A 13,460-nucleotide genomic window follows, 5' to 3' on the forward strand; every position below is an offset into this window, starting at 1 on the left:
TTTCCCTGTTCTACCCACATCCTTGCTTTCTTTTCTCTTTTTTACATTTCTGGCTTTCCGAAGCCTGTACTTTCTCAGCGGGCTCATTTCAGCATTGAGGCTTATGTATAACAAGTCTCTGAATGTTACTCTGACTTCCTGAGTCCTTGCCTCTATCCCACACAGTAACCCTCCAAAGCATGTGGAACAAATTGTGCTGAAGGGGTACGCTCTGCCTTGCAGGGTAAAGAATATAGACCTACCGTGGTCTCCAGGTTCCAGACTGGACCTCTCGTCTGTGAGGCTGTGATGTGGAGCTGTTTTTTGCAACGTGTGGTGGAAAAGCTGACAGTCTCAGAGGCACAGTGGGAAGGTGTGAAGCTGCTGAGTGCAGGGTGTTGCAGAGCGCCACTTGTGACCGGTCATTCAGTGCTTCATTTGATCTGCAACTAAGTGTCTTGTTAACGGACAGAAAGCAAGGTTTTGTCGACATGGCAGGAATAGACTCATGACTTACTCTCTGGTAGTCTGCAGCACATGCTAGTAATGGTTCACACATTATCGAAGTGGAATGCTTTTCACTGCTAGGATGTAGCACAGGTCAAACCTCATTCTATTTTTACTATGAGTATGTTGGATAGAAGGGTCTGAATATTCATGCTAATTAAAGTTAAACAAATAACTAAAATCTGCTTCTTCCTAACAGGCTGTTTAGCAAATGTACTAGTTAATTTTATTTCAGCTTATTTAATCTATCTGTCTAGATAGACAGACAGATAGATTGATAGAAAGATAGACGGACAGATGGACAGACAGACAAACAGACAGATAGACAGTCAGATAGATAAACAGACGGATGGATAGATAGACAGACAGCTAGAAAGATAGACGGAAAGATAGACGGACAGATGGACACAGACGGACAGACAGATGGATAGACAGTCAGATAGATAGACTGACAGATGGATGGATAGACAGACAGATAGATGGACAGACAGACAGACAGACAGACCGATCGACCGATGGCGGCCATATCACCACTTCTTTACACTGAAGATAGTTCTTAATGACACTGACTGTATGTTTGCGGTCGTTGCCCTGCTGCAAAATAAGTTTGGAGCCAATCAGACGTCTCCCTGATGGCATTGTATCTGCCTATATCTACCTACTAGCATTGAGAGCACCATTTATTCTGACCGAATCCTCAACTCATTTTGCTGAAATGCAGCCTCAAACTTGCAAGGAACCTCCACCATGCTTCACTGTTTCCCGTGACACTGTGACAATCATGCCTAATTTACATTGTCATGGTCGTCATCACTTTATCGCCAGTCGCTGGAATTTCGTTGCCGTGACGCACTTGTAGACAGGAAACGAATGGTCGTCAGTTGCTGTTTCATTTGCTAGTCTGAACAAAGGGTCTTTCCTTAAAAGACATGGATCTGCAGACCAACACATCTAAATGGTGTTTACTAACATTAACACCAGGCTTGTTATGGGAACACTGAGTGGGATGAGGATAGGAGCTGGATGGAGAGTGGGAAACGGAGGGAAAAGGGTGAGAAAACTAAACAGAAGGAGTCCAACCATCACATTCTGGGCGAGGCCGAGCAAGACAACACTCCCGCGAGGCCGGAAGGGCACGGTTCAGCCTGGCTTTCATTTCATTCTAACATCGCATTGATTCATTTCATTTCTCGTTCATGTCCGTGTAGCTGAGAGGCTGGAGTGATGGTTGGCTTGCCAATGTAAATCACACTCTGTTAGCAGTGGAAAATATCACAGCACTGGTGCGAGCGTGCACGCACACACACAGATGCTGGCCCCTCCAAATAGTACCGCTACAAACTCGGCTCATGTGAGCTTTATCCTGAGAGACAATTCGGATAATGCTTGAAATGTACACAAACCCTGCACCACTGTCACTGTTGCGTAAATAACTGAATGTTTTAATGGTGAGTTGGTTCTTAAAGCAGCTTGAGCACGAACCCACCTGCTGCACATTCCTCTCCTGTTATTCAGTTTAAGTGTGCGTCCAATTTTAAAGATGCAGGGAAATTAATTCATGCATAGTTGTGTTAAGTTCTTCCATCTCTCTCCTTCTTACTCTTGCAACAACTCTCTTATGCATTCCACTGAGCCGGAAATATTAAAATAAGATATTACACCTACAGTTGTAATCAAAATTGCAATTTCAAATTAGGATTATTAGCAAATTTTACAAACTGTCGACTGTTTGCAATAAACCAATCAAACAAGAACAATTGGAATAGCTTAACACAACCAATATATATTCAACACAAAATGCCACTTTTAATGACTCCTGCGGTCTCAGAATTATTCAACCCCTTCATGACAAGTGTCTTTAGTAGTAGAGCACCATTTTGCTGTTAGGATCAGCTGCAAACTTGATGCATAGCCAAAAAGCAGATTTTGGCAGCGTTCCTGAGGAATCTTAGCTCAATTCTCATGGGTAATGGCCTAAAGTGCACTAATATTCTTGGGTTTGCGTGGTGGAACTACCATCTTCAAATCCCACTGTTCTGGCCACTCCAAAATCTTACTGGGCGACTTCTAAAACCAAGCCTTGGTGAACTTTAAGGTGTGCTTTGAAATTTTGTTCTGCTGGAAGTTCCACAGATGCCCAAGCTTCAACTTTCTCACAGAAGGCATGACCTTTTCTCACCGAGTCACAATCATGCTTCACTGTAGGCAGGGTATTCTTTTCAGCGTATGCTTCGTTCTGGGTCAGTAGAGGTGTACGTCTTGGAGATCGGTCATGAAGCCCTACAGCCTTTACTATGCACTTCTGAACTCTGATTCCAGCTGTATCTCTAGGAACATTCAGTGCCTTTGTTATCTTGTGTGTAATTTCCCTAGTTTCTGCCAGGAAACAATGCTTGTGCAATGTTTCTTCACATTTGGACATCTCTCTTGACTCAGCAATTAAACATCACAGCTAATGAAGCCCTTGATAAGTTACATCAGATGTGCTTGAGACAACATGTGATTTGCAAATGTGTGCAGTTATGAGGGGTTTGCCATGGGTGTTTCAATAATTGTGCAACTGTATGTACAAATATTCACAAGGATATGAAAGCCAAATGCTGATCATGAATAAACACCCTTATATTGGTGTTTAATATTTGATGTGCAAATTTATTGAGGACTAAATGGCTTAAATACTGTTTCCTGAATAACATTCATTCCTACCTGTGTTCTTGTAATAACTTCCTATTTTGTTTTTTTGTTTTTTACTTTGTTTTTCAGACACAGAACCGCATGAAGCTGATGGCCGACAACTACGAGGATCTCAAGACTTCCTCACATTCTGACCAGACCAATCATAAACCCTCTCCAGATCAGGTGACTAAACAGTTTCAGCATAATGTCCTGTGTAGGTGTGTTGAGTTTTGGTTTTGCAGGACTAGAATCCATTTCCACCAACATAATATCAGAGCTGGTGGCTTTTATGGCAAACAAGTGGGAACCTTTCAGTGTCAGGAGCTTAAGGGTCGTGTTTGTGACAGTGCCATGCCAAAAAGAATGTCGAATAAGTGACTTGTGAATTAAAGTACTGAAGAACTAACTTTACTGACTATTGCTATTAACTAACTTAAAACAGTGGAAACTACTGCTATATTAACTTACCGTTTATTGCTTAATGCTACATTTTTTTAAAATGCTAACAAACCTTCTTTTTAAACCACAGACATTTCAGACTTTGTTCCAGTCTCTACATTATACTACATGACACTGTTTATTTAATACATCAATGCTGTTGTGAATCATCAACCCAATATAATTGTGTGTGTGTGTGTGTGTGGGGGGGGGGGGGGGGGGGGGTAATTGTATTGACACCACATCATTTTCTGTCCTGCTGAGGTTTGCCACATCTAACATCTGGAAACCCTACCAAAACTGTGGTTCCAGCAGATCTGTTTTTTCCCTTTATGTACCACGAATAAAAAAAAACGGGAGTAACAACACACAAATTATGCAATTTATTAAATATTAACAATTGTTATTAGCCCAGTGATAGCAAACCAAACAGGCTGTCGTTCAAACCAAGCATCAGAGCCTAACACTCGACTCCCACCCTTTCCCTTCCAAAATCACCATCCCCATGTGTAAGCACATGCTTGGATGAGACAGGCTGGCATTGGTAAGCATTGTGTGGAGAAATTAGCTCAGACAGAAGAGTCACACTAAACACCATACAAGTAACTGAGTGAATTAAGGTTTTTTTAAAAATACTATCCAGTTGTAGTAACATACAGCTAGTGATTTACCAAATCTTTACAAGAAGCCTACACTTTAAGCCCTATGCAGATATGCAATCATGTAAACTAGACAAGACTGTTTGTTAGTGCCATCACCACTACACTTCTGTTGAAGTGTGGTTGTTTCCTTTAAAGGTATAAAAGCATTACAGCTCTGTTTTAACACACAGAGAGACTCAGTATGGTGCATTTGTATCTAAGATCTGTTTGTTTTTAACCTACCATGACATTCATGTTCTTGGCAACTGATAAATCATAGGCTTCCAAATACCTAATTCAGATCACAGTGCATAACATATCAATACCCCTTAAAACTAAATGTATTTTACCATTTGTATGATTACACCCTGTTACAGAAATAGAACAACTATAAGAATCAAATCAGTTTTTTAGTCACTGTGGATTTTCCGACTTGCCATTGTAATTGTTTGCCGAATTTGAAATCCCTTTTCTTTAACCTTATTCTTTAATTTTATTGACTTAAAAGTAAGGATGTGCTCCCAAAGCCAGAAATTATTCTTAGAACCCTAAGCCTGTGATTCTTATCAGGGCATTTGAAATCTACCACATGTGATGCTTTAATGGTTTGACTTATAGAATGGTAAAAATGCTAAAAATACTAAATCTGCTGATTGGCTGGAAAGGTATTTGTACAGGGCAATCGCCAGGCTGTTAGATCTCAGTAATCTAGTTCTGTAGGACAATATGACAGGACCAACTTATTGCCTTCCTCTTATAAACCGACTCTTCATCCTTATTTCTTAGTGTTTCATCTACCATCATTCTTTAGGCTTGTCTATAAAGTTTCATTCATCCCTGAAGGTCTTGTCCTGGTTTATAAGGAAGAGTCATTACAGCCAGGCCTAAGCAACAGGAAATTACATCTTTCACATTTAATAAAATATAACCCGTCAACTCTAATCTCTCTAATATTATTTCATATTAGGGTACTTCAAATCGTCCAAGCATATAGCCACATGTACACACACTCCTGCACATACACACAGCCATGCACAGAGGTATTTGTCTATTATTCCCTCGGTTACTGAATAGATCTCTGGGATTTAACTTGATTCTCTTGTTGTTTTAAGCATCAGATATTTCAGTATTAAGTCTGTTTTATGACGTGTAATATAAAGCCAGGACTTTAAACAAATGAGAGGATAAGATTTATGAAATAAAACATATATCCCCAATTCCCAGCTGTCATTGTGAACAGGAGCAGCCCCACCCCCCAACAGTCTCCCAAAACTGGCTGATTAAGTCCTGTAGGCATGTTAGAAGGTCTCTTTAAGTTAACCAGTAATACTGCACCTCCATAACACAGAGCGTGACAGCCTATACTACATTTACATTAAGGTTTTTAGCATATGATTTTATGCAAAGTGACTCTCTATTACATATAACATTATACAGTCCAAACAACTCAAGGGTTCAGGGATTTGTTTAAGGGCCCAACATTAATAGTCCAATCACTGCCATCATTGTGCCTCACATATTACAGAGTAGCAACCCAGATCTAGACTACGCTGTAAATGATTACCTATTTTTCTTAAGTCTAGAAGCTTACAGAATAAATGAGAGCTATAGCCCTAGGTGCATGTAATTGACTTGTTTGCCTTATGTTAACATACTGTATACGCTCGAATAAATGCCTTTTTGTCATATATAAATAATATACTTATTATTCATATATACAGAGCAAGGTTAGCAAATGTATTGCACCCCAAAAGTCATAATGGTTAAGTGTCTTGCTCAAGCGTCCAACAGTGGCTACTTAGCAGAGCCAGGATTCATTCCCAACAACCTTTCGATTGCTAGCCCAGAGTTTTACCAGTAAACTACCACTGTACCCTACTCAGGCTAGTTTAGACTGTAATCTTTGGTTTAGGGTTTAACTCAATGGTTTATGCGAACCTCTAAACCCTTACAGCTTTTCAGTTTGGCCACATTAACGTGGTATCCAATACTTCTCAACCCGAGATTATTAAATGCCGTAGGTCATTATCTCACAGCTGTCTACATCATTTTAGGACTGCTTTTATAGCATGAGTAACCACTTCCCTTTGAACTCAATTAAACCTTAGTACTAAGCCCTAAATTACTAATTTCTTATCAACTACTTTCTGTTGTCTAATAAAACCGCTTTGTCAGAACCATTGAGACTAGAAAGCGGCACTTATCCTAACCAGGGTCATCACTGTCACAGATCCTTCTTATTAGCTTGACTCAGAATGCCAAGAAAAGACTTAGTTCAGACTTTTGTGTGAGCTTATCCTTCTGGGCCTCATTATTTACCTCCACATATCCAAGTTAAACAAAACCAGCATCACACATCGGTACCAGAGACCATTCCAGTCCTCTACAATTCCAATTTATAGAAACACACCGACAACAAAGCACAGACCATGGACTTACCAGGAAAAGACCTTACCTTGACTACCGCATACGTCTCTCTAAAATTCCAACATACGAGTCCGCATCGATGGTGCATTCATACATACAGTCTGGAGCTGAGAGGTTTAAGGGCCTTATATACAGTGTATCACAAAAGTGAGTACACCCCTCACATTTCTGCAGATATTTAAGTATATCTTTTCATGGGACAACACTGACAAAATGACACTTTGACACAATGAAAAGTAGTCTGTGTGCAGCTTATATAACAGTGTAAATTTATTCTTCCCTCAAAATAACTCAATATACAGCCATTAATGTCTAAACCACCGGCAACAAAAGTGAGTACACCCCTAAGAGACTACACCCCTAAATGTCCAAATTGAGCACTGCTTGTCATTTTCCCTTCAAAATGTCATGTGATTTGTTAGTGTTACTAGGTCTCAGGTGTGCATAGGAAGCAGGTGTGTTCAATTTAGTAGTACAGCTCTCACACTCTCTCATACTGGTCACTGAAAGTTCCAACATGGCACCTCATGGCAAAGAACTCTCTGAGGATCTTAAAAGACGAATTGTTGCGCTACATGAAGATGGCCAAGGCTACAAGAAGATTGCCAACACCCTGAAACTGAGCTGCAGCACAGTGGCCAAGATCATCCAGCGTTTTAAAAGAGCAGGGTCCACTCAGAACAGACCTCGCGTTGGTCGTCCAAAGAAGCTGAGTGCACGTGCTCAGCGTCACATCCAACTGCTGTCTTTGAAAGATAGGCGCAGGAGTGCTGTCAGCATTGCTGCAGAGATTGAAAAGGTGGGGGGTCAGCCTGTCAGTGCTCAGACCATACGCCGCACACTACATCAAATTGGTCTGCATGGCTGTCACCCCAGAAGGAAGCCTCTTCTGAAGTCTCTACACAAGAAAGCCCGCAAACAGTTTGCTGAAGACATGTCAACAAAGGACATGGATTACTGGAACCATGTCCTATGGTCTGATGAGACCAAGATTAATTTGTTTGGTTCAGATGGTCTCAAGCATGTGTGGCGGCAATCAGGTGAGGAGTACAAAGATAAGTGTGTCATGCCTACAGTCAAGCATGGTGGTGGGAATGCCATGGTCTGGGGCTGCATGAGTGCAGCAGGTGTTGGGGAGTTACATTTCATTGAGGGACACATTAACTCCAATATGTACTGTGAAATACTGAAGCAGAGCATGATCCCCTCCCTCCGGAAACTGGGTCGCAGGGCAGTGTTCCAGCATGATAATGACCCCAAACACACCTCTAAGACGACCACTGCTTTATTAAAGAGGCTGAGGGTAAAGGTGATGGACTGGCCAAGCATGTCTCCAGACCTAAACCCAATACAACATCTTTGGGGCATCCTGAAGCGGAAGGTGGAGGAGCGCAAAGTCTCGAATATCCGCCAGCTCCGTGATGTCGTCATGGAGGAGTGGAAAAGCATTCCAGTGGCAACCTGTGAAGCTCTGGTAAACTCCATGCCCAGGAGAGTTAAGGCAGTTCTGGGAAATAATGGTGGCCACACAAAATATTGACACTTTAGGAACTTTCACTAAGGGGTGTACTCACTTTTGTTGCCGGTGGTTTAGACATTAATGGCTGTATATTGAGTTATTTTGAGGGAAGAATAAATTTACACTGTTATATAAGCTGCACACAGACTACTTTTCATTGTGTCAAAGTGTCATTTTGTCAGTGTTGTCCCATGAAAAGATATACTTAAATATCTGCAGAAATGTGAGGGGTGTACTCACTTTTGTGATACACTGTATATATATATGGCCCCTATACTGTATATACAGTGTATCACAAAAGTGAGTACACCCCTCACATTTCTGCAAATATTTTATTATATCTTTTCATGGGACAACACTATAGAAATGAAACTTGGATATAACTTAGAGTAGTCAGTGTACAGCTTGTATAGCAGTGTAGATTTACTGTCTTCTGAAAATAACTCAACACACAGCCATTAATGTCTAAATAGCTGGCAACATAAGTGAGTACACCCCACAGTGAACATGTCCAAATTGTGCCCAAATGTGTCGTTGTCCCTCCCTGGTGTCATGTGTCAAGGTCCCAGGTGTAAATGGGGAGCAGGGCTGTTAAATTTGGTGTTTTGGGTACAATTCTCTCATACTGGCCACTGGATATTCAACATGGCACCTCATGGCAAAGAACTCTCTGAGGATGTGAGAAATAGAATTGTTGCTCTCCACAAAGATGGCCTGGGCTATAAGAAGATTGCTAACACCCTGAAACTGAGCTACAGCATGGTGGCCAAGGTCATACAGTGGTTTTCCAGGACAGGTTCCACTCGGAACAGGCTTCGCCAGGGTCGACCAAAGAAGTTGAGTCCACGTGTCCGGCGTCATATCCAGAGGTTGGCTTTAAAAAATAGACACATGAGTGCTGCCAGCATTGCTGCAGAGGTTGAAGACGTGGGAGGTCAGCCTGTCAGTGCTCAGACCATACGCCGCACACTGCATCAACTCGGTCTGCATGGTCGTCATCCCAGAAGGAAGCTAATGCACAAGAAAGCCCGCAAACAGTTTGCTGAAGACAAGCAGTCCAAGAACATGGATTACTGGAATGCCATGTGGTCTGACGAGACCAAGATAAACTTGTTTGGCTCAGATGGTGTCCAGCATGTGTGGCGGCGCCCTGGTGAGAAGTACCAAGACAACTGTATCTTGCCTACAGTCAAGCATGGTGGTGGTAGCATCATGGTCTTGGGCTGCATGAGTGTTGCTGGCACTGGGGAGCTGCGGTTCATTGAGGGAAACCTGAATTCCAACATGTACTGTGACATTCTGAAACAGAGCATGATCCCCTCCCTTCGAAAACTGGGCCTCATGGCAGTTTTCCAACAGGATAACGACCCCAAACACAACCTCCAAGATGACAACTGCCTTGCTGAGGAAGCTGAAGGTAAAGGTGATGGACTAAACCCAATTGAGCACCTGTGGCGCATCCTCAAGTGGAAGGTGGAGGAGTTCAAGGTGTCTAACATCCACCAGCTCCGTGATGTCATCATGGAGGAGTGGAAGAGGATTCCAGTAGCAACCTGTGCAGCTCTGGTGAATTCCATGCCCAGGAGGGTTAAGGCAGTGCTGGATAATAATGGTGGTCACACAAAATATTGACACTTTGGGCACAATTTCGACATGTTCACTGTGGGGTGTACTCACTTATGTTGCCAGCTATTTAGACATTAATGGCTGTGTGTTGAGTTATTTTCAGAAGACAGTAAATCTACACTGCTATACAAGCTGTACACTGACTACTCTAAGTTATATCCAAGTTTTATTTCTATAGTGTTGTCCCATGAAAAGATATAATAAAATATTTGCAGAAATGTGAGGGGTGTACTCACTTTTGTGATACACTGTATATGATTCATCAAACTAGACCACCTTTTTTCATTGCTCCGTAGTCCAGTTCCGATGCTCACATGCCCATTGTTGGCGTTTAGGCGGTGGACAGGGGTCGTCAGCATGGGCACCCTGACTGGTCTGCGGCTATGCAGCCCCATAGGCAACAAACTGCAATGCACTGTGTTTTCTGACACCTTTCTATCAGAACCAGCATTAACTTCTTCAGCAATTTGAGCTACAGTAGCTCGTCTGTTGGATCGAACCACACAGCCCATCCTTCGCTCCCCACGTGCATCAGTGAGCCTTGGCTGCCCATGACCCTGTCGCCGGTTTACCACTGTTCTTTCCTTGGACCACTTTTGATCGATACTGACCACTGCAGACCGGGAACACCCCACAAGAGCTGCAGTTTTGGAGATGCTCTGACCCGGTCGTCTGACCCATTTTTCCTGCTTCTAACACATCAACTCTGAGGATAAAATGTTCACTTGCTGCCTAATATATCCCACCCACTAACAGGTGCTGTGATGAAAAGATAATCAGTGTTATTCACTTCATCTATCAGTCATAATGTTATGCCTGGTCATAATTTTGCATTGATAAATCACACTGCTTAATAAAAGGATTAAATGCATTGACACTTGAACACTGAATTAACAGAGATGATAACTGTCTGCCTTACCTTCTAACTAACACTCTTTTTCAATCCCATGCTGCCTTGGATTACCTCTGCACTAACTGTCAACTATAGGATGATGAGGAGGGCATTTGGGCATAAGCCACCAGATACTCTCTTCCTGCCATTTTGTTCAGATGGGTGAGAAACCTCTTTAGTGGATACTTGATTTTCCATCTACTACATTTTTTTTTACCTTTCCTTTAACATAATCATCGACTGGTGCTTGTGCCATTACTTTTTTTTTTAATTTATGCATGAAGATCATTCTGTGGAAGCTTGTGCTGTTTGCTTTAAATGCTTTCCATGTGACTGCTGCTTATTTTATCCGGTATGTGTTTCTTCAGTTTTGTTCATGAAGTTTGTGTAAATGTTTTTTCTCACTGGTTAAAAATCAATGTGCTTTTAAGCGAGGTTTGTAAATACACTGTCAATGTGATATTCCTGCCAGTTACTTTTCAGCAGTTTTCTATTTATTTTATCCAGACTTTGTGTTTGACTCCATCATATACTGTGGCGTTTGCCCGCCAAGTTGCTCTAAATCAAAGCTCCCACAGCAGAAACACATTTCTAAATTTCTGAAAGTATTTTATTCATTCTCACTTTACTCAGCCCACTTCGGTGCTGATCGATCATCCGCCTTTTAACTAGACTGATCGTTTTTCCGTCTGCCTGCCAAAGACACAACAATCTTCTCAGATTCATTTTCACCCTGACAATTTTGATGGATGAATTGGAGGAAGTCTTTTGTATAGTGCAGGTGAAAAGCATATGTTTCATCGATAGTAGAAATATAAGCATCCGCAGGCACATTTACCATGCACAGTCACCTTTCTTACATTAAATACAGAGGCCTCATTTCCCAGAACCAGCAAACCATGCTTCCTGAAGGTTATTGTGCATGTATTTGTCTGTCTGTCTCTTGAATATCTGTAATTTCTCATTATCTGGTGTCCACATACTTTTTGCCATATGGTCATATGGCATAAATGGCTGTGCATGCTTTCTCAGTCTCCCTTGCCAGTTTTTGACCAGCCCAGGTGTCAGTTCTTGTATTAGTTATGTTAGGATAAAAGGCATATAAAGACAGTCATAGTCACAAAGAACTATTGGAACCAAGCATTGTAGCAAACAATGACAAACTCAGTACCCAGGAATAGTCTTGGGGACCAGCCAGCACTTGTAAGAGCAGCTTTAAAGTCTTCAAAGTGAATCCCATTAAAAAAAAAAAACATTTATTTAACTATAAAGGTAATATAGACTACATCACTAACCCAAATGTTCATTTTCTAACATAAGGCACTAGAGTTAAACCCTTCTAGCTGTTCTTTCTAATTATATCCAAACAGGAATTTCCATTCAGATCAGATGAATCAGATACTGGACTTCCTGCTCTAGCTCTTGAGTCGTTGAATAAATGTAGCTGATTTCATATGGTCTAACTAGAGCAAAACTATATTTAAATTTAGACATTTACTCGTGTAGATCTAGAAGGCTTGTGCTGAGTAATATGCCAGATGTGGAGAGTACAGTTACTCGTGTAATAATTTCAGAACAACTTTATTACAAAGATTACCTTTGTAATAAATTACAGGTGGTGTAGGTCTAGCTATATTTATTTGCTTTTCGTTTTGAGTCATAAAGCCTCCCCGCAACTCTAGACTGAGCCATAGGGCGTAATATATATATATATATACAGTGTATCACAAAAGTGAGTACACCCCTCACATTTCTGCAAATATTTCATTATATCTTTTCATGGGACAACACTATAGACATGAAACTTGGATATAACTTAGAGTAGTCAGTGTACAGCTTGTATAGCAGTGTAGATTTACTGTCTTCTGAAAATAACTCAACACACAGCCATTATTGTCTAAATAGCTGGCAACATAAGTGAGTACACCCCACAGTGAACATGTCCAAATTGTGCCCAAATGTGTCGTTGTCCCTCCCTGGTGTCATGTGTCAAGGTCCCAGGTGTAAATGGGGAGCAGGGCTGTTAAATTTGGTGTTTTGGGTACAATTCTCTCATACTGGCCACTGGATATTCAACATGGCACCTCATGGCAAAGAACTCTCTGAGGATGTGAGAAATAGAATTGTTGCTCTCCACAAAGATGGCCTGGGCTATAAGAAGATTGCTAACACCCTGAAACTGAGCTACAGCATGGTGGCCAAGGTCATACAGCGGTTTTCCAGGACAGGTTCCACTTGGAACAGGCTTCGCCAGGGTCGACCAAAGAAGTTGAGTCCACGTGTTCGGCGTCATATCCAGAGGTTGGCTTTAAAAAATAGACACATGAGTGCTGCCAGCATTGCTGCAGAGGTTGAAGACATGGGAGGTCAGCCTGTCAGTGCTCAGACCATACGCCGCACACTGCATCAACTCGGTCTGCATGGTCGTCATCCCAGAAGGAAGCTGACGCACAAGAAAGCCAGCAAACAGTTTGCTGAAGACAAGCAGTCCAAGAACATGGATTTCTGGAATGCCCTGTGGTCTGACGAGACCAAGATAAACTTGTTTGGCTCAGATGGTGTCCAGCATGTGTGGCGGCGCCCTGGTGAGAAGTACCAAGACAACTGTATCTTGCCTACAGTCAAGCATGGTGGTGGTAGCATCATGGTCTTGGGCTGCATGAGTGTTGCTGGCACTGGGGAGCTGCAGTTCATTGAGGGAAACATGAATTCCAACATGTACTGTGACATTCTGAAACAGAGCATGATCCCCTCC

At 41.9% G+C, this 13,460-nt stretch overlaps 1 protein-coding gene across 5 annotated transcripts in view; it reads left to right on the forward strand.

Annotated features, from left to right (window-relative positions):
• Nucleotides 1-13,460, forward strand: part of erc1b (ELKS/RAB6-interacting/CAST family member 1b) — a 339,387-nt gene that overhangs the window by 275,955 nt on the left and 49,972 nt on the right. For 3 of the 5 annotated variants that reach the window (XM_062995237.1, XM_062995245.1, XM_062995252.1), the window contains one exon: nt 3,250-3,345. In XM_062995237.1, coding sequence (XP_062851307.1) covers nt 3,250-3,345 — 96 coding nt within the window. Of the gene's footprint in view, nt 1-3,249; nt 3,346-10,801; nt 10,868-13,460 lie in introns of all 5 variants that reach the window. The other 2 variants (XM_062995260.1, XM_062995275.1) reach the window with 1 other exon arrangement.

The sequence above is a fragment of the Trichomycterus rosablanca genome, chromosome 1 (genome assembly GCF_030014385.1).
Source record: "Trichomycterus rosablanca isolate fTriRos1 chromosome 1, fTriRos1.hap1, whole genome shotgun sequence".
Taxonomy (NCBI): Eukaryota; Metazoa; Chordata; class Actinopteri; order Siluriformes; family Trichomycteridae; genus Trichomycterus; species Trichomycterus rosablanca.